Consider the following 25,867-nt stretch of genomic DNA (forward strand, 5'->3'; position numbering starts at 1 on the left):
TGTCACCCAGGCTGGAGTGCAGTGGCACGATCTTGGCTAACTGCAACCTCTGCTGCTCAGGTTCAAGCAATTATCATGCCTCAGCCTCAGCCTCCCGAGTAGCCATGTGCCACCACACGCAGCTAATTTTTTTTTTGTATTTTTAGTGGAGACGGCTTTTGCCTTGTTAGCCAGGCTGGTCTCGAACACCTGACCACAGGTGATCTGCCCACCTTGGCCTCCCAAAGTGCTGGGATTACAGTCAGGAGGCACTGCGCCTGGTCCCAAAGTAACTTTTTATTGTGAGTTAGAATAAATTTAGATGAAATCAGCAGTATTTGTGAGAATAAGCTCAGTGAAAACACCAAAATAACACACTCTTCTCAAAGTAACTTCTTATGGCTAATTAGAGAAAGTATTATTACTATTATTATATTATTATTATTATTATTATTATTATATTATTTGTGATGGAGCTTCGCTCTGTGGCCCAGGCTGGAGTGCGGTGGTGCAATCTCGGTTCATTGCAACCTCCACCTCCTGGATTCAAGTGATTCTCCTGCCTCAGCTTCCCAAGTAGCTGGGATTACAGGTGCCCACCACCACGCCTGGCTTTTTTTTTTTTTTTTTTTTTTTTGAGACAGAGTCTTGCTCTGTCGCCAGGGCTGGAGTGCAGTGGCCGGGTCTCAGCTCACTGCAAGCTCCGCCTCCCAGGTTTACGCCATTCTCCTGCCTCAGCCTCCCGTGTAGCTGGGACTACAGGCGCCCGCCACCTCGCCCAGCTAGTTTTTTGTATTTTTTAGTAGAGACGGGGTTTCACCGTGTTAGCCAGGATGGTCTCGATCTCCTGACCTCATGATTCACCCATCTCGGCCTCCCAAAGTGCTGGGATTACAGGCTTGAGCCACCGCACCCGGCCTATTTTTTTTTTTTTTTTTTGTATTTTCATTAGAGATGGATTTTCACCATGTTGGCCAGGCTGGTCTTGAACTCCTGACCTCAGGTGATCTGCCCGCCTTGGCCTCCCAAAGTGCTGGGATTACAGGTGTTGAGCCACCGTGCCAGGCCTCCCTTAGGTCTGTTCTAAAAGGACTCTGCATCCTCTGTGGAAGTCTCCAGGGCTACCTCTGCCAATCCCTCTCTTCTCCTTTCTCCCCTGCATGAGAAATGGGGTCACAAAATCTCCAGGCTGAGGTCGAGTGGTAAGACAGCTTCAGCGACTGCTTGTGACAGTTGGGACTTAGCCTCTGCAGAGAAAATTAGAGACTTCCTATCAGGACTATGAAGTGGGGACTTAGACTTGGGAGCTGAAATCAGAACTTAGCATCTGTAGGGGGAGTGGAGGAGAGTTGGTCCCTGGAGGGGGATTCGGGGAACCTGGTACTGGTGGCATAAATTGGGACTTATCCTCTGGAGGCAGAGATCCCGACTTGCTTTCTGGCAAGAGAGGTCAAGACTCAGCCTTGAAGCATAAAGTAGGACTTAGGTCCTAGAGCTATTAGTGTGGAGTCAGCTTCTGAAGGGGGAATTGGGGACCTAGTAGCAGGCGACATAGTATCTGGCAGGGGGAAGGCAGGACTTAGTGTCTGGTATGAGGAGTCTGGTGTTAGTGTCTGCCTGGGGACCTTAAACTCAGTGTCTGATGGGTGAGAATCAATGTCTAAAACTGTAAAGGAATTGAAGTTTTACCCTATTTTCAAGCCAATAAGATGTCTTATATCATGGAGGCAAGCAGAAGACAAGAGATTCCTTGGTCAGAGATAAAGGATTTTACTATTCACAGCAAAAGCAGTAGCCAGAGTATCAGCATGACGTTTGGGCTGGTTTGCCATGCCCCCAGGTCTCAGAGAGGTATGCAGGTGGGCCTAGATGCATGTGTGTGCACATAGTGGGGTTGTGTTATAGGAGAGGTACACTGAATGTGGTGGATTTGTTGCTTTTATAATGAACAGTGACAAGCCCTGCTTTTGTCTGGAAGGAGATATTACCTGATTTCTCAAGGGAGCTCACTGAGCCACTGCTTCTGTAAAGAGTGGTCAGGGCCTCGCATTCTTGGCATGCCTGGCACGAATGTGCAGGGACCCTCAGGAACCATGGCACATTGCCTTTTGGTAAGTAAGATTGACCTGCTTTGTGGTTTGATAAGATGTTCTGATTTGGGGGTTGACCATAAGTCTGGGTTCACAGGTTGGCCAGATGTCTTGATTCAACCAACTGTTCCTTTTAGAAGTTTAGTTGACTAGATGTCCATTTAGACAATTGGCCAAAAAAGACTCAGGTAGTGCTGGGCTTTAACGTTTGTCAGGGCAGAGGCTTCCACCACTGGGGAGTGGAGCTAGAGCCTCTGCCCCACTAGATTGAGTTCCCAGGTCCAGGAGTTCCAGAGAGGGCAAAAGAACCACACCGGGGACCTCGGATCACCTGTAATTCCTGGTGATCTCCTCCTCAGACTCCTTGGAACACACCACTGTGGCCCCTGGAGCTCCCTGGAGCCATTCCACTCCTCTCCCCTCTACCTTGATTGAGAAATGGGCTGGAAGTGACTGGATTAGGAGGCTAGCCAGTTCTGTTGAGGTGGGGGAAGTTTCCCTATTTTAGGCTTCAGATCATCCCTGGTCTTCTGAGGGTCCTCAATAAAGACCTCTATACTCTCTTTGGAGCATTGGGAGCCTCCCTGTGCCAGCCTTGTTGCTCTCTCAACACTCTTTTTTGAGAAATGGGGATGAAAAAGAACCAAGTAGAGATCAGACAACTAGTAGGCCACAGTGAGGGTTGGAGATGGGGAGAAGGAGGCCAGCCTGGGCCGTCATATCCACCTGGTACCTTGGAGAGCTCCAACGAAATGGTCTTTGCAGGTTAGCTTTGAGCCCAGGAATTCATAAACAACTTTACTTTGCTTTCCCCAGCTCCTGACTGCATGTGCATGGATTGGATCCTGATTTACATACCAAAGACTGTGAGCTGAGCTAATACTAGACCTCCGTCCAAGTCCTAGACTAACTACTGGGTGGTACACAATGGGATGGACCTGAATAACACTGTAAAGTCTGTAAAAACTGAATGGAAAAAAAAAAAAAAACCCTACATCAACAGAAGACAGGATGGAACCTAACCTGTGGCCTGAACCTAACCGTATAGATTGCCTGCTAAAACAAATGTATCAACATTCTTCATATGATTTAAACAAGGCCCATATTATGTATTTTGAATACATAATATTCCAAATGGCCAGGATACAATCCAAAATTACTCAGCATGCAAAGAATAATGAAATGCTCAATTCAAATGGGGAACAACAACCAGTAGATGCCAAGAATGAGATGATGCAGATGTTAGAATAATCTGACAAGAACTTTAAAGCAGCTTTATAAAAATGATTGAATGAGCAATCATCCTTGAAACAAATATTAAAATGGAAAGTATTGGAATAGAAAAGAGGAGACACAAAGACTAACCAAATGGAAATTTTGGAACTGAAAGATAAAATTTTTAAAAATCACTGGGTAGGCACAACAGCAGAATAGAGATGACAGAGTGAAGAGCCAGTGAACTTAAAGATAGATCAATAAAAAATATTAAATCTGAACAACACAGAGAAAAAAAAAGATTGAAAAACAACAGTCTGAGGAACTTGTGGAGCAACAAAAAGTCTAATATTCAAGCTATTGGAGTCCCAGAAAGAGAGGAGTGTGGGGCAGAAAAAGTATTTGAGGCTGGGTGAAGGCAGTGGCTCAAGCCTGTAATTTCGGCACTACGGCGGGGGCCAAGGCGGGAGGATCATCTGAGCCCATGAGTTTGAGACCAGCCTAGGCAACATAAGGAGATCCTGTCTCTAAAAAAATAAAAAATAAAAAAATAAAAAATTTAAAAGCTAGGTGTGGTGGCATTTGCCTGTGGTCTCAGCTACTTGGGAGGTTGAGGTGGGAGGATTGCTTGAGCTCAGGAGGTCAAGTCTGCAGTGAGCTGTGATTGTGCCACTGCACTACAGCCTGGGTGACAAAGAAAGACACTGTCTCAAAAAATATACATATTTAAAGCAATAATGGCCCCAAACTTTCCAAGTTAGGTAAAGACATAAAGTCAAGAAGATGGGCAAACCCCCAATAGGATAAAGCCAAAGAAATCCACATCCAGACACATAATCAAATTGCTGAAAACTAAAGGCAAAATAAAATATCTTGAAAGCAGTGAGAGAAAAATGGCTCATTACCTGCAGGAGAACAGTGATTTCAATGACTATGGATTTCTCATCACAAACTGTGAAGGTCAGCACTATGGTTTTAGCATCCCCACCAAAACTCATGTTGAAACCTTAGTTTCCAGTGCAGCAATGTTGGCAGAGGGTACCTTTAAGAGATGATTAGGTTGTTTTTTTTTTTTTTTTTTTTTTTTTTTTTGAGACGGAGTCTCGCTCTGTCGCCCAGGCTGGAGTGCAGTGGCGCAATCTCGGCTCACTGCAAGCTCCGCCTCCCGGGTTCACGCCATTCTCCTACCTCAGCCTCCCGAGTAGCTGGGACTACAGGCGCCCGCCACTGCGCCCGGCTAATTTTTTTCTATTTTTTAGTAGAGACGGGGTTTCACCATGGTCTCGATCTCCTGACCTTGTGATCCACCCGCCTCGGCCTCCCAAAGTGCTGGGATTACAGGCGTGAGCCACCGCGCCCGGCCGATTAGGTTGTTAAGATACATTAATGTCTTTCTCGTGAGACTAGATTAGTTCTTATGGATTATGTCTCTGAAATGGATTAGTTCCTATGAGAGCAGGTTGTTATAAAGTGAGGTTGTCTCTTGTGTTTGGTTTCTCTGCATGCACCTGCTGCCCCTTTGGCTTCTCTGCCGTGTTGTGGTGCAGCATGAGGCCCTCACCAGAAGTTGAGCAGATGCCAGCACCATGCTGTTAACCTTTCCAGCCACCAGAGTTGTGAGTAAAATAAACCTCTTTCTTCGTAAGTTTACCTAGACCCAGGTATTCTATGATAGCAATACAAAACAGACTCTGATAGACAGAAGGAAATGACACATTTTTAAAGTGCTGAAAGGCTGAAAGAAAAGAACTATTGACCCTGAATTGCACATCCAGTGAAAATAGCCTTCATGTGAAATAAAGATATTCTCATATGAAGGAGTGAAATAAAGACATTCTCATATGAAAGAAAAGAAAACTAAGGGAATTCATAGCCAGGATACCTATCCTAAAAGAATTGCTAAAGGATACCTGTTCTAAAAGAATTGCTAAAGGAAGTTCCTTTTTTTTTTTTTTTGATCAAGTTGCCCAGGCTGGAATGCAGTGGTGTGATCTCGGTTCACTGCAACCTCCACTTCCCTCCATTTCCCGGGTTCAGGCCATTCTCCTGCCTCAGCCTCCTGAGTAGCTGGGATTACAGGCGCCCACCATGATGCCTGGCTAATTTTTGTATATTTAGTAGAGACAGGGTTTCACCATCTTGGCCAGGCTGGTCTTCAACTCCTGACCTCAGGTGATCCGACTGCCTCGGGCTCCCAAACTGCTGGGATTACAGGCGAGAGCTACCGTTCCCAGCCAGGAAGTTCTTTATAAAAAGGATACAAGAAGGAAACTTGGAACATCAGGAATGAAGGAAGAAGAACGGGAATGATAAACATCTCGGTAAATATAATGGACTATTCTCCTTTTTAGTTCTTTAAAACGTGCTTGACAGTTCAAGCAAAAAAATTTAACATTGATGAGTTTTCAATGTATACAGAATATATAATACGCTTGTAACATGAAGGAGAAAGGCTCATGCCTGTAATCCCAACATTTTGGGAGACTGAGGTCAGGAGTTCGAGACCAGCCTGGCCAACATGGTGAAACCCCGTCTCTACTAAAAATACAAAAATTAGTTGTGCGTGGTGGCGGGCACCTGTAATCCCAGCTACTCAGGAGGCTGAGGTGGGAGAATCACTTGAACCTGGGAGGTGGAGATTGAAGTGAGCCGAGATCACACCACTGCACCCCAGCCTGGGCAACAGAGTGAGAGACTCCATCTCAAAATAAAAACAAAAAACAAATCAAACTTGAATTTCAAAGAATTGAAATAAAAAATATGCTCTCTGACCATAATGGAATTAAACCTGAAATCAATACCCAAAAAGATAATGAAATCTCCAATCATTTAGAAATTAAACACACTTCTAAATAATCCATGAGTCAAATAAAATGTCTCTAAGGAAATTAGAAAATATTTTGAATTTACCAACAATGAAAAGACAATATATCAGACTTTGTGGGCTGCAGAAAGAGCAGTACTGAGAGGAAACGTATAGCATTAAATGTTATTTTAGAACAGAAGAAATGTCTTAAGCCCATAATCTGAGATTCCAATGTAAGAAACTAGAAAAAGAGCAAAATAAATCAGGATAAAGCAGAAGGAAGGAATAACAAAGATAAAAGGATAAATCAATGAAATTGACAACCAAAAAATGAAATCAAAAGCTAGTTTGAAAGATCAGCGCAACTGATAAACCTCTAGCACGATTGACAAAGAAAAAAGACACAAATAACCAATAGCAGGCAAAAAAGGGGATATCACTACAAACCTCTCAGGCATTATTAAAAAGATAATAAGGAAATACTACGAATAACTCTACACACATAAATTTGACAACTTACATGAAAAGGATCAATTCCTTGGAAGCCACAAGCTAACAGACCTCACCAAAATTAAATAAGGCACCCAAGTGACCTTATAATTATTAAGGAATGTTTAAAAACTTCGGAAAAAGACATCTCCGGGTCCAAATAGTTTCCCTGATGAATTTTGTCAAATGTTTAAAGAATAATAAAAATTATACATTATCTTTTTTTTTTTTTTTGAGAAGGAGTCTTGCTCTGTCACCCAGACTGGAATGCAGTGGCGCAATCTCGGCTCACTGCAAGCTCTGCCTCCCGTGTTCACGCCATTCTCCTGCCTCAGCATCCCGAGTAGCTGGGACTACAGGCGCCTGCCACTACGCCTGGCCAATTTTTTGTATTTTTAGTAGAGACGGGGTTTCACTGTGTTAGCCAGGATGGTCTCGATCCACCCACCTCGGCCTCCCAAAGTGCTGGGATTACAGGCGTGAGCCACCGTGTCCGGCCTATACATTATCTTTTCCAGATAGTAGAAGAGGGAATACTTTCCAGTTCATTTTATAAGGCCAGAATTACCCTGATGTCAACTACAGACAAAAGATAGTAGATGCAAAAATCCTCAACAAAATATTAGAAAATGGAATTCAGCAACATATAAAAGTAATAATATATCATGACCAAGGGAGGTTTATCTCAGGAATGCAAGAATTGATCATATTAACAGTCTAAAGAAGGAAAACCACATAATCACATTAATAAATGCAGAAAAGTAAATGAGAAGGGAATTTCCTCAATTTGAGAAAGGCCATCCACGAAAATACATATAACTAATATATTTAATAATAAAAGACTGCATGCTTTTCTCTTGAGATTGGGAACAAGACAAGGCTATCTACTCTTACTATTTCCATTCAACATAATAGTGGCAATCTTAGCCAGTGTAATAATGCAAGAAAAAGAAAAACATATGAATTGGAAAGAAAGAAATAAAATTGTCTCTATTCATAGAAGACATGATTATATATCCAAAGAATCTCAGATAAGCTACAGAAATACTCTTAGAACCAATTAGTGAGGTTAGCAAACTCATCAGATACAAAGTCAACCTATAAACGCCAATCACACTTCTATGAACAAGTAATGATCAACTGGAAACAAATCCAAAAAATAATAATAAGGCTGGGTGTGGTGGCTCATGCCTGTAATTCCAGTACTTTGGGAGGCTGAGGTGTGTGGACTGCTTAAGTACAGGAGTTCGAGGCTGCAGTGAGCTATGATCGTGCCACTTCACTCTAGCCTGGCCCATAGAGCAAGACCCTGTCTCAAATAATAATAATAATAACATTTACAATAGCTCCAAAAAGTGAAATACTTGGATATAAATCTAACAAAACAAGTACAAGATCTGTATGCTGAAACCTACAAAACACTGATGACAAAAATTGAAGAAGGCCTAAATAACAGGAGAGACATGCCCTGTTCATGGATAAGACTCAGAATAGTAAAGATGTCAATTATCTCCAAAAGCAAAACCCCCAAAAACCAACCAAACGAATGAAAAAATGACCGTAGTGGCACGCACCTGCAGTCTCAGCCCAGCTACTTGGGAGACTGAGGTGCGAGGGTTGCTTGAGTCTGGGAGGTAGAGGCAGCAGTAAGCCATGATCGCGCCCCTGCACTCTGACCTGGGCGACAGAGTAGATCCTGTCAAAATTAAAAAAAAAAAAAAAAAAAGCGATTCACGATTCCAGTTAAAACATTGTAGCTGGATTTCTTTTGTAGATATTGTCAAGCTGATTTGAAAATTTATATGGAAGGTCAAAGGAATTAAAACAGCCAAAGCTATTTTGAAAAAGAGCAAAGTTAGAGAAATCATACTACCTAATTTTAAGACTAATTTACACTGACAGAAAGCAGATCAGTGGTTTCCTGGGGGCGGGGAACAGGCAGGCAGAGGGGCTGAAGGAAAGGATTACGATGGGACAAGGAAAGTTTTGGAGTAGTAGATGGATTCATTATCTTGTTTGTGGTGTTGGTTTCATGAATGTATATATGTGACAAATTTGTCAAATTGTACACTTTAAATATGTACAGGCCGATTATAACTCAATAAAGCTATTTTTGAAGTAAGTCTTTCCAAAGAGACATATTACTTTTACATCCAGTAGGTGGCGGCTGGAACCATGGATTTTGACAGTATGTTTGCGTCTTATCCTCCAGCCGTATTTTAGTTTGTAAAATAACATATAGGAAGTGTAATATCTATGTAGGTTAGTTAGCATTGTGGTATATTTTATAAGATTATGATGAAAATAAAAGGGAACATAATAGGTCGTTACCAGATTATTATTTATTGTTCCTTGAAGCTTTAATATAGTTAAGTATGAAATGCAGAATCAAGAAGAGATATGTACCCACCCACCCTGGCAATTTACAAAGAATCAAGAGGCTGATTGACAGTTGAATGATTCTCTGCTCTTCTATAGTACCTTTTACAGAAAGCCTTGTAAGTGTGTTATCAAAGCCACCTGTCACTCCTTGTTAAAAACGCTCTGCCTTTTAAAAGTTGTAAATTAAAACTTAACCCTGTTAATAATATCATTGCCTCATTTTTCTTTCTAACTAGATTGAAATTTCAGCTCCAGAATTCTCTAGTTGTCTTCAGAGCTCCCTCTGGCAGGAAAGAAGACCTGTTCTCATCCTGCACAGTAGTAGGGAGCAATTCCTTTGACCCCCAGACCAGTTATCTGTTGAAAAAGAAAAGAGAGAATCTCAGGCAAAAGGTAATTCACAAGTATTCTTCAAAAGCATTTTTATGATTTGTAATAATATACTTAGCCACCTATTATCTTTGTTTTATTTCCTATCATAAAAAGGAATTACCTGACTGGATATTTATGGTCCAACCCAATTATTCATGTAGTTTATAATTCAACTAGCAATCTTTTACGACTAACTTAGATTTAAAACTGAATTAGTTCTATCATCTGCCGCCTGCTAAGAAAGGGGTTTCTACATTATGTATTTCTTTTCAGCTCAAAAGCTCTACGATTTTTATCAGTGTTTATTCTACTGCTAAAAGATGTCAAAAATCTGAAAAATCCTTAAGACATCAAAACAATCAACTGATCTTCTAGGCATGATGTAAATATTGGTTTTCCAAGTTCATTCTACTGATTTGAAGAATTTCAATAAACAGGAAGTAAAAAAAATTTAATGTACAAAGTAGGCTAAACACATCATCTTGAATTCGGATAACTTACTCTCTAGAAAATCGAAATAAAATGTTTTTCAGTCTAGCATGATGAGCTTAACATGCTAAATAGGATTATGCTTTAGAAGTATGCAAAAGTACCAATCACTCAGTTACTTACAGGGGATCCCCCCCAAACCCCAAAATCAAAGAAATAGTCATATCACCTTGAAAATTCCACCAGCTTCAGGTTGCCTCAAAAGGCCCTCCGGGTCCATCCCATCCCGGGCGCAGGTCACATACATTTCAGAGTAATTCTTCCCTCCAAAGCAGCATGAAGTTGTTTTATCAACAGGCAGCTTCACAGTTTGAAGTCTTTTCCCTAGACCACCAAGCATTTTATTTAAAGTTTAGTTGCAGCAATTTCCAACCTGTGTATTGTTTCTAGGGAAGATCTAAGAAGACTGTGGAGGTCAGGATTCATCTGTGCATTTAATATTTAATCTACTTTCCCTGACAATTTATTTTGAGCAAAAAGATGCACTTCTACAGGAAAAGAAATTCTGACTAACTTTCGGGCTATATCTCTGCTTGGCCATGACAAGGATTTTTCATTTTGCTGTGGGCCTACCTGTCACAGGATCTAAACGAATCACTCTTCCTCCGTTGTAACAGGCCACCCAGAGCTTCCCCTCAGCATCAATACACATTCCATCTGGGATTTGTTCTTCTTTTTCGAGCTTGTAAACACTTCTGCGGTTGGCTATGGTTAAAAGGCAAAAACAAAAACAGAACCACAACAAAACAACAGGCCACTAAATACTGAGAATCAAACAGGGAGCTCTCAAGCTGGTTATAAATACTGATCACTTCAGCTTATCCAGTGTCTGGCATGTGAACAAAGGATTTTTACCACATGATTGGGATGGATTCATTGTCTTTTGTTTGGGTACAGGCATCTGTTTAAGCATTCAGAGGGAGAGAGAAAAAAGAAAGCAGAATTCTTACTAAAATACCAATAATAGTTCTTTTTGAAGCTGACCTGAACTGGGGCCCTGCTTGTCTATGTCAAGTACGTGTCAGCTTGTGGTTAGACCTTTGCTGTTTCAGTTACAAAACTCTTGAGATCCGCAAGGCAACTTAATGGTACCACGTGAACAGTTCATGCACAAAAACTAGCAAGATGTATGAGTTCTTTTTCTGTCTGACTGAGTGCTCCAAAATCAAGACTAAATATTAGAAGAGCCTGTTTCTGGCAGGGGGGGCACGCAGAAACCACCTAGGTGCCCTTAAGGAGGGGTAACTGTGGTATACAAAAAACAAATATCAAAATCCAGAACTTTATGCTACAAAGTCCAGGCCACTACAGTCATCAGATTGAGGTATAATGGAAAAATGTTAAAACCACGTATAATGACAATGGGTACAAACAGTCATAAAAAAGAGCACTACATCCTTCTTTCTTTTCCTTCCTTCCTTCCTTCCTTCCTTCCTTCCTTCCTTCCTTCCTTCCTTCCTTCCTTCCTTCTCTCTCTCTCTTTCTCCCTTTCTCTCTCTCTTTCTCTCTCTCTCTCTCTCTTTTATTCTTTCTTTCTCTCTTTCTTTCTTGATGGAGTCTCGCTCTGTTGCCAGGCAGGAGTACAGTGGCGCGATCTCGGCTTACTGCAACCCCTGCCTCCCGGGTTCAAGCGATTCTCCTGCCTCAGCCTCCCAAGCACTACATATTTCAAAGCAAAACATCTGCACCAGAATAGTTTGCCTCTGATTAAATCTGCATGCAGAGTTCTGGGGATATTTTTTCGAAGTCATTTTTATTATTAGTGTTGCTCTTTTGTTTCATAAAAGGTTTGGCACCTTTCATGAAACAGTTTCAAGGACTCCCTTCTAGATTCTAAATAATTCCTTCCCTCCCATTTTCCAACTATGGCTCCTTTCAAGCATATTGATGGAGTTGGACAACGTGCAATTACTTTTTTTTTTTGCATTTCCATTTTGAAAGGTTGGTAATTAGCTTCTGAGTACTTGCCTATGGTTAACTAAAGTACAAACAAGAAATAGCAATCAAAAACCTCAAGGTTTCTGTTCTTTTGCGCCAATATTCCATTAAGTATTATCTGCCTTTAGGCACCTCCTGGTAGAACAGGATCCCTTTTGCAGTGAGCCTCTTTCTGGTGATGATGGCAAGGAAGAGGATTGAGAATCTATATTTGTATTAATTATTTTTTATTAGCTTCCCCAGATCTATCCACATTATGCCAAACTCTTGCCATATTTAAATATGTTGAGGGCCATGATTTGACTGACAGCACAGTCAAGTCTGTGCTATCGTTACTGTATTGGAATAGTAGCATCAGAAAGCTCTCCATTTAAGTAAGGACCTCTTCACATGAGGCGAGGGAGAGGCGCCTTACTAGTCACAAACACATGAAAACAATACTGGCAGCACTGAGACAAATAATGAAAAATACATACAGATCTGTCCTGTCTGCAGGTCATAGTCAAAGGCATCCACGGAGTAGGACAGGCTGTCAATGTAATAGAAGATTTTGTGGTCTAGCGACCAATCCAAACCATTGGAGATGTCCACCTGGTCAAAGTACTTTTTCACGTGGTGGTCAGGAAAGAGGGAGTACAGGGATCCCTGGTGCCGCTCAAGAACTGCCGGAGCTGTTTCCTCAGCCATGGTGCCTATGAAAACCAAAGAGCACTCAGCTCTGCCCCACAGCATCTTGCCCCATGCACGACACCATCCTTTCTCACCAGGGATCCTTTTCAGTGGTTAAATCAAAGGAAATCATTATACAATTCCAATCTGGGCCCTATATATATATATACATTTTTAAAAAATGACAATTACCTTGCATATAATGCAAATTAAAACTGTGCCTAGAGATTCTGGTTCAAAATAAGAAGGAGTAAACATGCACGAACCTCATTTTCTCCCACTGAGCACAGCTATAAAACCTGGATAAAATACATGGCACAGCCATCTTAGAACTCTGAAAAGCAAATATTAGCAGGTAGCTCAGGGAAGAACAGCAGACGTGGAAGTACCATGGAATTGATGGTGAGCTCTTCATTTTCTTCTCTGGTATCTGCCAGCCTGAACTCAATGCACCCTGAAATCTGGAAATGTGCACTGTGGTGCAGACAGAGATCCAAGAGAAACCCCCTAGATCTGGTTCAAGGAGCAGAAAAGGAAACTCCTGAAGCTCAGAGAGAGTGGAGAAAATCCCTAGGTTATTTTCCACTCCTTTTTCTCCATTCTCTCACACACCAGTCCCCAGACAAATCTGCAGCAGGGGTAGCAATGGCAGAGAGAATGGCCAGCAGCAGGAAACTGTAGGAATGCAAACTCCAAGGGAAGGAGACGTTCATCTCCATTGGGTGAAGCTGCAGCCCCAAAAGGGTGACGCCAAATACTGTTGCTTTTATATTATCTTTCTCTGTCCTCGCTGCTTGGTCCCAGACGCAGCACAGTCATAGAAATGGGTGGTTTCTGGCTGGTGGAATGAAAAGGAGAGGTCCAGGAAACTGGAAATGACTGAGAAATAGTGAAGGGGCAATTGCTCAGGAACGCAATCCCGTTAAGCTGTTTACGATCTCCGAGGCTCACCCCAACTTGGACTTATACATGCATAAATTGGATTCGAATTAGCCTACTGAAGACATTGAGAGCAGAGCTGATAGAACTCCTTCTGGGTCCCAGACTGACCACTGGGTGGCACACGTGTGAGACAGATCCTAATAACATCTAATAAAAAACAGGTTGGAACTTGTGGCCTGAACCTACACATATACATTGCCTGCTAAGACAACTATAACAACATTCTTCAAAGGATTTCTTCTTCCTCTTCCTCCTCCTCCTCTTCCTCTTCTTCCTCCTCCTCCTCTTCTTCCTTCTTTCTTCTTTCTTCTTTCTTCTTTCTTCTTTCTTCTTTCTTCTTTCTTCTTTCTTCTTTCTTCTTTCTTCTTTCTTCTTTCTTCTTTCTTCTTTCTTCTTTCTTCTTTCTTCTTTCTTCTTTCTTCTTCTTCTTCTTCTTCTTCTTCTTCTTCTTCTTCGATATGTCATCCAGGCTGGAGTGCTGTGGCACGATCAGGGCTCACTGCAGTCTCAATCTCCCAGGCTCAGGCGATTCTCCTACCTCAGCCTCCTGAGTGGCTGGGGCTACAGGCACATACCACCACGCCAGGCTAGGTTTGTTTGTTTTGTTTTGGTTTTGTTTTTGTATTTTGAGTAGAGACAGGGTTTTGCCATGTTGCCCAGGCTGGTCTCAAACTCCTAGACTCACTCTGGTTGCCCAGGCTGGAGTGCAGTGATGCGGTCTCGGCTCATGCAGCCTCGGCCTCCTCTAGGCTCAGGTGATTCTCCTACCTCAGCCTCCCCAGTAGCTCAAGCAACTCAAGCAATCCACCTGCCTTGGCCTTCAAAGTGCTGGGGTCACAGGCATGAGCTGCCATGCCAAACTCCCTCCTTCTTCTCCTTCTTCTTTTTTTTTCTTCTTCTGTGTTTTTTTTTTTTTTTTTTTTTTTTTTTTTTCAGCAGAGTCTTGCTCTGTTGCCCAGGCTGGAGTGCAGTGGCGTGATCACAGCTCACTGTAGCCTCAACCTCCCGGACTCAAGCTTTCCTCCCACCTCAGCCTCTGAGCAGCTGGGTCTGTGGGGGTAAGCCACCATGCCTGGCTCATTTGTTTTATGTTTTATTTTTGTAGAGATGGGGTTTCACTGTGTTGCCCAGGCTGGTCTCAAACTCCTGAGCTCAAGTGATCTACCTGCCTCAGCCTCCCAAAGTGCTGGGATTACAGGCTTGAGCCACCGCGCCCGGCCAAAGGATTTCAATAGGACTCAGGGCCTCATAATATTCAAAATGTCTAGAACACAACCCCAGATTACTTGGCAACACAAAGAAACATGGAAATCTCGACTCACATAGGAAAAGAGAATCAACAGATGCCGAAAATGAGATGGCACAGATGCCAAAGAGACGATGTAGATGGGAAGCCTGAATAGCAAGCAAGACAGGGTCGATCCTCCCTCCTTGGGGAGAAAGATGTTCCCTTGGCAGTCTCCTGCTCTAGGTCAGTTGGGTTTGTTTCATGGCTCTCCCTGCACACTATCTGCCTCACAGAAAAAGAGGCCTGGAACATGCACATGAATCTCCTGCTGCTTGGAAAGCCTCTTCCTCGGTGGACAGAATAATCTAGAGCCTCAGATTCATTATCTAGTAACAAGCATAGACAGGTCAGATCTTGGGTGTGGTGATATCTTCAGGGTGCGATCACCTTGAGAATCCATCTAGACTATAAGATGACCCCACCTTTTTCTGGGCCTGGGGCACCTCGGAGTAACCTATTAGGTATATACTACTGTACTAGTGTTAGGCATCTGCAAGAATACTATAGTATTATAACATAATTATATATAATATTATAATATATAATATTATATATAGTTGTATTATATATTATATAATATATCATTGCATTATATATTATATACTATATAATTATATTAATATAATATAATTATATGTACTTATATAATTATACTATATTATAATATATAAATTAAAATTATATATTATAATATATAAAGTAAAACTATATATTATTATAAGTATAATATTATAGTATTAGTATTAGTACTATAGAATATTATAGTAATACCTAATAGTTACACCCACAATGACACCTACAATTTTAAGAGGTCTCTTGATGGCCCAGAGACTCCATGCTAAGAATGCAGGCCTTGGAGGCCATCTTTATTTTTGTCTCACAAAGTGCCTCAGAACTGTAAACTTTTAAAAAAATATATGGAGCGCTTCATGCATTTGCGTGTCATCCTTGTGCAGGGGCCAGGCTAATCGTCTCTGTATTGTTCCAATTTTAGTAGATATGCTGCTGAAGCGAGCGCAGAACTGTCAACTTCTACTCGAAAGAGGGAAAGAAAATCAATTTCACCAGGAGGTGAAATATCCAATTATGTATCTTTATCCTGCGGAAATTACTGCAGAAGGGCTTCCAACAGATTCTCATCTTTAATCTTTCAACCTGTCCCTGACCATATCTGTGGTTTTATAAAGCCCAGGAAGATGGGAAGCAGTCTACAGTCAGCTGCTCTGACCTCTCCTGCCTTCCAGGTTGAACATGCACAGGGCCAGGACAGCAGGGCCAACAATATGAGGCGGCAGTGTGGGAAGGTGGGAATAGCAGAGATGGAGAATCAACTTTGGCTAACTTAGAAGGTTATTATGATGAGAAATATATGTGAAATGCATTATCTAATTTAAAACTGTAGATAAAATTCTTTTAAACCTGCATATAAGTCATTCTGCACTCATCATAGTAAACTTTGGTTCAAGAAAGAATCATCCACGAATGTAAAACTTAAGGGAGAAATTTCGATGAGGACCAGGATATTTGTGTGGACTTAGAGTATCTCCCCATGTTGTAGCCAGCCTCCAAGATAGCGCCTAATGATTCTCACCCTTGGATAGTTCCCTCTGTCATTGTCTGTGTGACCAAATAGCATATGGCAGAAGTGATGGTATGTCACTTCCAATTGGCTAAAGACTGTAGCTTCCATCTTGGATCTTGGGTGCATGCGTTTTCTCTCTCTCTCCTCTCTCTCTCTCTCTCTCTCCTCTTGTCACTAGTTCTAGGGGCAGCCATGTCCTGAGCAGCCCTATGGAGAGACCCACCAGCTAAGGAACTGAAGCCTCCTGCCAACCCCTATGTGAATGAGCTTAGAAGTGGATCCTTCAGGCCTCTTCAGAGAATCCAGCCTTTTCCGAGGCTGCAGCCCCTGCGGAAAGCTTGACTGCAGTCTTATGAGATAGCCTGAACTGGATCCATCCAGCTAAGCTGCACCCAGATTCTTGACCTTCAGAAACCATCTGAGATAATAAATATTTCTTATTTTAAGCCTCTAAGTTTCAGCGTCATTTGTTATCCAGCAATAGATAACTAACAACCCCCACAAATTGTTTATAAATTGCAATTAAAAATAGTTATGCAGTAGAGAAATCTGACAGAGGCTTAACCTGGCGATCAAAATCACCAACGAGGGGTCACATGGACATCGTGTACCTCCAGATGGGTTACCCTGAGAACAGAACATTATCTATGCAGTATTCCCGTCAGGAATGTATAACATCAACTTGATCACAAACACCAGACAGATACTAAATAAGGAATGCCCTGTTAAAAAAGGGGGGAGTTGGGTAGGGCTGGCTGTATTCTTCAAAAATGGCAATGTTATAAAAAACAACAACAAAAAAGCTATGAAAATGTTCCAGTTTTAAAAAAGATCAAAGAGATATGAAAAGGAAATGCAATCCATGATCCTAGACTGGATCCTGTGCTGGAGGGAAAAAACGTGAGAAAGAACACTTTTTGCACGATTGACAAAACTGGGATTTAAATAGTATATCAGATAAAATGACCGTATCAATGCTAAACTTTTTTAAGTTGATCACTCTAACTGTGGTCATGTAAGAATATGTCATCTTTCTTGGGAAATTCACACGCAGCATTTTAGGGGTAAAGGCACATAGGATATACATGCAACCTACTCTCACATGATTCTGGAGATAGGCCGGGCACAGTGGCTCACACCTGTAATCCCAGCACTTGGGAGGATGAGGTGTGAGGATCACTTGAGCTCAGGAGTTCAAGACCAGCCTGGGCAACAGAGTGAGATCTCACCTCTATTTTTTTTTTTTTTTTAAATAAAGGACTCCAGAGATAAATATGTTTAGATATATACAGACAGCGAATGATAAAGCAAATGGAACAAAATGTTAGCAATAGGTGAACCTGAGTAAAAGGTATACAATACAAGTGTTGTTTGTACTATTCTTTGTTTTTGGAGATGGAGCCTCTCTCTATTGCCCAGGCCGGAGTGCAATGGCGTGACCTCGGCTCACTGCAAGCTCTGCCTCTCAGGTGCACGGCGTTCTCCTGCCTCAGCCTCCCCAGTAGCTGGGACTACAGGTGCCCACCACCACGCCTGGCTAATTTTTTAATTTTTAGGAGAGATAGGGTTTCACCTTGTTAGCCAGGATGGTCTGAATCTCCTGACCTCATGATCTGCCCGCCTCGGCCTTCCCAAAGTGCTGGGATTACAGGCGTGAGCCACCATGCTCAGTCTGTACTATTCTTATTTTTTTCTGTAAATTTGAAAATATTTCTGATTTAAACATCAACAACAAAACCCCTGTATTTAAAACTCACTTAAACCACCAAAATACCATACAGATTTTAGTCTCTGCTAGAGACGGAAATACAAATGAAGATTTTATCATAGGATTTTGTGTGTGTGTGTGTGCTACAAGTTACTCAGGCAATAATAAAAGAAGAACCCAAGATTCATTATAAATAACACTTTTGAGGTAGTGAGAACTTACTTTCTTACTTTCTTTCTTTTTCTTTCTTTCTTTCTCCTTTCTTTTTCTTCTTTCTTTATTTCTTTCTTTCTTCTTTCTTCTCTTTCTTCTCTCCCTCCCTCCCTCCCTCCCTTCCCTCCCTCCCTCCCTCCCTCCCTTCCTCCTTCCCTCTTTTCTTTCGAGACTCTATCACCCAGGTTGGAGTACAGTGGCACGATCTTGGCTCACTGCAGCCTCAAACTACTGGGCTCAGATGATCCTTCCAACTCAGCCTCCTGAGTAGCTGGGACCACAGGTGCACGCCACCACACCCAGCTAATTTTTTGTAACATTGGTAGAGACAGGATTTCACCATGTTTCCCAGGCTGGTCTCGAACTCCTGGGTTCATGCGATCCACTCGCCTTGGCTCCCAAAGTGCTGGGATTACAGGCGTGAGCCACCACCCTAGCCAGTAGTGAGAACTTTGTATGTCAAAGTATTTCCTCCAAGGCTCAGTAAGTAGGTGTTAAGAGAAATCTTACCAGCAAAGTACCTCCCGGCGGGATCCACCTTCCCATCATTGAAGCGATTGTTTTTCTTGTCGTTATCCACTGTGGCCAAGACAACTGCTGATTGTTCTTCCCAGTTCAAAGCACAGAACTTTGTTCCAATGGTGGCAACATAGCCTCCCGACTGGCGAAGGGCCACAGAGCTGACTGGGGCATCTGTAGAGGCAAAGCAACAGTTAAAAAGCAGTACCAGTTTAGTGGCTGAGGCCACTGAGGTCACTGTGCTACCTGGCATCGCTTAGAGTGGGAGCCCAGCTCTGGTGACAATGGGAGTGCTCTCTTCCTTCTGTTGAGTAGGGAAGGCTATGTAACCAAGTACATTTGTTGAGTATGAATTATGTGTGCTGATCTGGGCAGCAATAGATAGAAATGTGAATAAAACCTAATTCCTCTGCAAGCTCCCAGTCTAGTGGGAGAAGCAGAGAAGTGAAAGCACAGTGGCCATGATATGGAGCAAGTGCCACATTCAGTTCAGAGGAGGAGTTTCTAATCTAGGGGCACTGGGACAGTCATCACAGAGCAAGTGATACCCTATTTTGCCAAAAAATGCTCCAGAAAATTCAGAGACACAAACTGAGTTTAGTTATAGCAACTAGGTTTTGTGACATCTCTCTCCCTCTCCGATCCAGGATTTGCCTTTTTTTTTTTTTTTTTTGACAGAGTTTTGTTCTTGTTGCCCAGGCTGGAGTGCAGTGGCGAAATCTCAGCTCACTGCAATCTCTGCCTCCTGGGTTCAAGCAATTCTCCTGCCTCAGCCTCCTGAGTAGCTGGGATTACAGGCATGTGCCACCACGCCTGGCTAAATTTTATTTGTATTTTTAGCAGAGATGGTTTCACCATGTTGGCCAGGCTGATTTCGAACTCCTGACCTCAGGTTATCCACCCGCCTTGGCCTCCCAAAGTATTGGGATATTAGGCATGAGCCACCACACCTGACCCAGGATTTGTCTTTTCTAAGGGGCCCTATTTTATATGTATTTAATTGCAAATTGTTTCTCAGATCCTTTTTTGGAAGTAACCACGGTAAAAAATAATAAACAGATAGAAATGTAGATGCAGAGATAGTATAATCACATCTCTTCATTATATTACTATATTTTATGTTTTTAAATTTTAGGTTTTCTTTGTTTAATATTTTTCCATGTATAAGAAAACTTTTTTTTTCGTTTTTGTTTTTTTTGAAATGGAGTCTTGCTCTGTTGCCCAGGCTGGAGTGCAGTGTCATGATCTTGACTCACTGCAACCTCCGCCTCCTGGGTTCAAGGGATTCTCCTGCCTCAGCCTTCCAAGTAGCTGGGATTACAGGCTGTGCTACCATGCCTGGCTAATGTTTGTATTTTTAGTAGAGACAGGGTTTCACCATGATGGTCAGGCTGGTCTTGAACTCCTGGCCTCAAGCGATCCACCCATCTCAGCCTCCCAAAAGTGTTGAGATTACAGGCATGAGCTACTGCACCTGGCCAAGAATTTTTTTTTTTTTAAGTGGAGAGATTGACTGCTGTGGTGAAATAAATTTATCAGAACTGATTTTGAAAACATTTCCTAAGCACCCATTCAGTGTAAGATAATGGGAGCTTCAGGAGCCACCCTTAGCTCAAAGCCCTGCTCACACTTTGATTGGAGTCATCAAGGGTCCCAGGGAATGTGTAGGACAACTCTCATCGGGGATCCCAACCTACAGCCTGAGACTTCTCTTGGTAGCTCTCTAAGCTACTGCTGACACCACAGCTTTTTCCATGGGTTGGGGGTGGGGGGCGGGGGGGAGGCGCTTTTCAGATCACAGATTGGCACGTGTGTCTGCTGCAAAAGAGACTAGAAAAGGCAAGGGGAACCCATCCCCATTCTACCCTCAGAGGTCACAGTCACTTTACCACAGTCATACTTCTGGGTGAATTAAAAAGTTGTTCCCGGGGCCGGGCGCGGTGGCTCACGCCTGTAATCCCAGCACTTTGGGAGGCCGAGACGGGCGGATCACGAGGTCAGGAGATAGAGACCATCCTGGCTAACACGGTGAAACCCCGTCTCTATTAAAAATACGAAAAATTAGCTGGGCGTGGTGGTGGCGCCTGTAGTCCCAGCTCCTCGGGAGGCTGAGGCAGGAGAATGGCGTGAACCCGCGAAGCGGAGCTTGCAGTGAGTGGAGATCGCACCACTGCACTCCAGCCTGGGTGGCAGAGTGAGACTCCGTCTCAAAAAAAACAAAGTTGTTCCCTTTCATTCAAAAATAAAGAAGTTTAAAGCGGGCCATGGTGGTCATGCCTGTAATCTCCACACTTTGGGAGGTCAAGGCAGGATAATTGCTTGAGCCCAGGAGTTCAAGATCAGCCTGGGCAATATAGGGAGATCCTGTCTCTACAAAAAATAAAAATAAAATTAGCTAGGTGTGGTGGCACACGCCTGTGGTTCCAGCTACTCAGGAGGCTAAGGTGGGAGGATTGCTTGAGCCTGGGAGATTGAGGCTATAGTGAGCCATGTTTGCATTATTGCACTCCAGCCTGGATGGCAGAGTCAGACCTTGTCTAAAAAAATGAAAAAAGTTGAGGTCCCAGTTCCGGATTGAGAAAGAATGTCCCAAGATTATAGGAATTCCTGATATTTTTTCCCATGGGCTCAGTGAAAACAAGAAACTTTTTTCTCTATCGGTAATTACATCAAGCCCATTCCCTTGGGCCATAGGAAGTGATAAATTCCTTCTTTAGAATTCACAGGGCCATAAACGCATCACACTCAAATTCACATGAAATTCCATCATGAATCCTATTTTGTGCAGTGAGCAAAGATGGTCCTGGTTAACTCTTTATACATCCAAAAGCTAGTTTTCACTTTCAAGGAAGGGAAGCACCTCTTTTTGTTTTGTTTTGTTTTGTTTTGAAAATTAAGGTCTTGGCCTGACCCAAGGCAGACAACTGGGTCTTTAACTTTCCATGGTTATCTGACGGTATTAAGGAAAGACAGAAACTAGAGTAACCCAGCATCCAAACAAAACTGGGAATGGGCTGGGTGTGGTGGCTCATGTCTGTAATCCCAACGCTTTGGGAGGTTGAGGTGGGTGGATCTCTTGAGCCCAGGAATTTGAGACCAGCCTAGGCAACATGGTGAAACACCACCTCTACAAAAAATACAAACTAGCTGGACGTAGTGGCACACATCTGTAGTCACAGCTACTAGGGAGGCTGAGGCAGGAGGATCCCTTGAGCCCCAGGAGATCAAGGCTGCAGTGAGCCGTGATCACACCATGGCACTCCAGCCAGGGCAACATGGTGAGACCCTGTCTCAAAACAAACAAACAAAAAAACAAACAACCCCCCTCCCCCCCCAAAAAAACCTAGGAATGTTGTCCCTCATTCAAAGAGGAAGAGGACAGTATTGACCATCCATAATTAAACCCTGGGTCAGAGTGGAAGGATATGGAGTGGGGACAGACAACATGACAAGTGTATTCAGTGTGCTTTGACAAGAAGGGTGCCGTGGTGACCACCCCTCCCCTGGGAAAAAGTAGCTGGCTGATCTGAGCCCAGCCTTCATCCTTACCCATAGTCACTCGTTGTACTTGCTTGGTGAGTGAATCCCACCGGCAAAGCTTTTTTGCAGGAATGTCTACGAAGAGCAAAGAGTCAGATGCTTCCTCCCATACTGGAGACTCACCGCACCGGCAGTTCTCCGGCAAAACACACTCAATCTTAATGGAAGACATGGTCGCAGGGGAGATCTATTGAAGGTAACAGAGGTGAGTGAAAGGTCATCGCACAGAACAAATATAGTAAAACACCTGGCTAAGAACTGGCAAGGCTGGATACACTTCCCCCGGATCAGAGGAGGATATGCAATGTGACAGAGAGAGACACATGTAGGCAAAAGAAAAGAGCTGATAACAGAGACCTTGAAACATCTTCAACCAACTTACCAGTGACGTGCTTCTCAAATGATCTTTCAAAAAGAGATCAAAAAAGCGACACCCTGACCTCCACTCCTTGGTGTTTGTGATCCTCAGAGAACTGGCTGTTGAAATAGTGCAAGGCCGCCCTTTATGTCAATACCCCGGGCCCCAGGGTGGGTCAGGGAGCCGGCAGTTTGTTCATTGGCGGCCCTTCTGGGTGTCTGCAGGGCACTTTCTGCTCCCCCCCTTCTGTTGATGCTGTTGAGCCCCTTCTTTGAGGGTGCAGAGGCCAGGGCCCTCCACACCTGCATTTTTCTGAGCTGCTTTACTGATTTATTTTTCTTCTCTGTGTGGTTGATTTTTATGAACTGCATTTTTAGGACTATGTTCACCCCAATGAGAACTCGCTGAATTCGAACTAACACGCATTTTCCAACGCAGACCATGGAAGGAGTGGAGAAAAGGACAGCATTGAACCACCCTGGCAGGAACTGACAGCCCTTCAGTGATTTCTTGCTTCCCAGGAAGACACCATGCCAGTTTGGCAAGGAGTGTTGGACTCCACAGGAGAGGAACATTCTATGCTGGGACTTTAGGCCAGAGACCATGACCAGCGAACTGGGAGAAGACAGAAAAATTATCTGAAAAGGAGAAAAAATCAGATAAGAATCCCATGTGGGAGAGGAAAGACAGGCAACTTGCAAGAGCAATCTTTTCTTTCTGTACCTCTGCCCTGAGTAGGCGGTTTCCAGGAATGATCCACACTGCCTGCATTTGTCAGGCACAGGGGCTCAGGCCTGTAATCCCAGCTCTTTAGGAGGCTGAGGCAGGAAGATTGCTTGGACCCAGGAGTCTGGGACCGGTGTGGGCAACATAGTGAGACCCTGACTTTACAAAACAACAAAAAATTAGCGAGTGTAATGGCACATGCCTGTCTGTGGTCCTAGCTACTCGGGAGGCTGAGGTGGGAGGATCATTTGAGTCCGGGTGATGGAGGCTGCAGTGAGCCGTGATCATGCCACTGCACTCCAGCCTGGGCAACAGAGCAAGAATCTGTCTCTAAATAAATAAATAAAAATTGCCTGCATCTTCATCCTTCTCCCAGGGTAGCTATCTGCTTTGAAGTAAGTGATCCTACACATGGGTGGGCAAATGAATAGAGGGGGGAAAAAGAAAATAATGTTTGATCTAATATTTCCTCCAATAAACTATATTTTAAAAAAGAAACACATGCCGGGCGTGGTGGCTCACGCCTGTAATCCCAGCACTTTGGGAGGCTGAGCCAGGTGGATCACGAGGTGAGGAGTTCAAGACCAGCCTGACCAACATGGTGAAACCGCATCTCTATTAAAAATACAAAAAAAGTAGCCGGGCACGGTGGCGGATGCCTGTAATCCCAGCTACTCACAAGACTGAGGCAGGAGAATCGTTTGAACCCGGGAGGCAGAGGTTGCAGTGAGCCGAGATTGTGCCACTGGGTTCTAGCCTGAGCGACAGAGTAAGACTCCTTCTCAAAAACAAACAAACAAACAAACAAAAAACAACAACAACAAAAAAAAAACCAGAAAAACCAAAAAACCAAAAAGCCAAAACCAAAACAAACAAAAAAACCACAGCCCAAACCAGTCCCAAATACAAAGTGTTTGTATTGCATCTGCAGCAGCATTTGGAATGTTTTTTGGCTATTAAAAATGGGCTCAGGCAGGTGCCGGTGGCTCGTGCCTGTAATTCCAGCACTTTGGGAGGCTGAGGTGGGAGGATCATTGAGGTCAGGAGTTTGAGACCAGCCCAGGCAACATGCTGAGAGCCCCTCTCTACAAAAAATACAAAAAATTAGACCAGCTTAGTGGCTCAAGCCTGTGGTCCTAGCTACTAGGGAGGCTGAGGCTGGAGAATCGCTTGAACCTGGGAGGAGGAGGTTGCAGTGAGCCGAGATTGGGCCATGGCACTCCAGCCTGGGCGACAGACTGAGACCTTGTCTCAAAAAAAAAAAAAAAAAAAAAAAAAAGGGAGGGGGCGGGCAGTGTTCAGACTCCAAAGGCCTTCATCCTATCAGTCTTAGATAAGGCTCAAGATCAGAGGCAGGAGTTTTGCAATAGCGACTTTTAACCCATGCTCCCTCATAGAAGCCAGTGGGGAGGGGACAGGGGAGCCAAATGTTCCATTTAGGTCCAGCCCGTGGCCACAAAAGGGGTGACTGGGCAGCAGGGAGCGGGGACGGGGGCGTCAAGTGCCCGAGCTGCCCCCGGGGTACCTGTGCGGGTGAGAGGCCTCCACAACAGTCTAGTAGAGCCGCTGGGGCCTGGGGCGACGGTGACGGCGACAGTGACAGAGAGGCCCTGGGAATCTGAAGGTTGAGCCCGCCTCGTCCCTGGCGCAGGCTTTGCAGAGGGCGCACCAGCCAGCCCGGTTGAAAGGGCCCGGGTTCCCGGGTGGGCACAGGGCAGTCAGTCTCCTTCTGGCTGCCCCCGATCGGGAGATTGGGACGGGAGGAGCAGGTCTGGCTCTGTTGTCGCCGGGGCCTTTCCTTTCCAAGGAGGGGGCGGGGAGGCCGTCCTGGCTGGGCACTCGCCAGGCTGGAGACTTCTCAGGCGGCTCGAAGGTCAGGCAGCGGGCCGAGGAGAGGGGAAACGCCTCCCGGGACCCGGCGGCTTGGTAGGTGGATGGCACGGGCCTGGGACCCCGCCCCGTCCCCGTCCCTGTACCCCACGGCTGGAAGAATCCTGCAAAGCCGCCCCTGGCAGGCACGCGGATGGTGGGTACAGGCTTACGGCCCAGTGAACCTGAGCTTTGGAGTTTGGACGAATAGCTAGTTTACCTCTTACTTCAACCAAAAAAAGTTGTTAAATGCCGAACAGAGAGAGACTGGGAGGGTTAAACCCAAACAGGTTAAAAAGGAAAGAACAAAGCTCCTCTCCATCCTAGTGGAGAAGACCCTGGTGGCTGAAGGCCAACTCTTGCAAAAACTTTTTTGGTGGGGGAAGAGGAAAGGCTCGATTTCATTTTCAAATCATATGGAAAACACATTCCTCAACGGCACGCAGCTCCACAACCCCATTCTCAGCCTAAATGTATGCCTGGTCCTGCCATCTGACAGTACAGGCTTTCTCTAAATAACCCACATTAAAAAAAAAAAAAAAAAAAAAGAGCCAGGGCCAGCACAGTGGTTCAGGCCTGTAATCTCAGCACTTTGGGAGGCCGAGGTGGGTGGATCGCTTGAGCCCAGGAGTTTGGAATGAACCTGGCAACAAAGGGAGACTTTGTTTCTACTAAAAATTAAAAAAAATCCCC

At 43.9% G+C, this 25,867-nt stretch overlaps 1 protein-coding gene and 1 non-coding gene across 3 annotated transcripts; both read right to left on the minus strand.

The window, feature by feature from the left end:
• Window positions 1–8,903: 8,903 nt before the first annotated feature.
• RGN (regucalcin) lies at window positions 8,904–25,175 on the minus strand. Of its 2 annotated transcripts, none has more exons than XM_007991499.3 (7): window positions 24,831–25,175; window positions 22,231–22,408; window positions 18,673–18,855; window positions 12,237–12,452; window positions 10,396–10,527; window positions 9,992–10,146; window positions 8,904–9,318 (listed from the first exon to the last, which is right to left on the minus strand). In XM_007991499.3, the coding sequence occupies exons 2-7, from the start codon at window positions 22,391–22,393 to the stop codon at window positions 9,268–9,270; spliced, it is 900 nt and encodes a 299-aa protein (XP_007989690.2). In that variant the 5' UTR covers window positions 22,394–22,408; window positions 24,831–25,175; the 3' UTR covers window positions 8,904–9,267. The 2 variants fall into 2 exon arrangements, with proteins under 2 accessions (XP_007989690.2, XP_007989691.2); XM_007991500.3 differs by lacking the exon at window positions 24,831–25,175 and adding an exon at window positions 22,604–23,258.
• LOC119622041 (U6 spliceosomal RNA) lies at window positions 15,571–15,677 on the minus strand. The gene has a single exon (XR_005238637.1). It is a non-coding gene; the product is annotated as a U6 spliceosomal RNA (small nuclear RNA).
• Window positions 25,176–25,867: the final 692 nt, after the last annotated feature.

This window comes from Chlorocebus sabaeus, chromosome X, assembly GCF_047675955.1.
Source record: "Chlorocebus sabaeus isolate Y175 chromosome X, mChlSab1.0.hap1, whole genome shotgun sequence".
Classification (NCBI taxonomy): domain Eukaryota; kingdom Metazoa; phylum Chordata; class Mammalia; order Primates; family Cercopithecidae; genus Chlorocebus; species Chlorocebus sabaeus.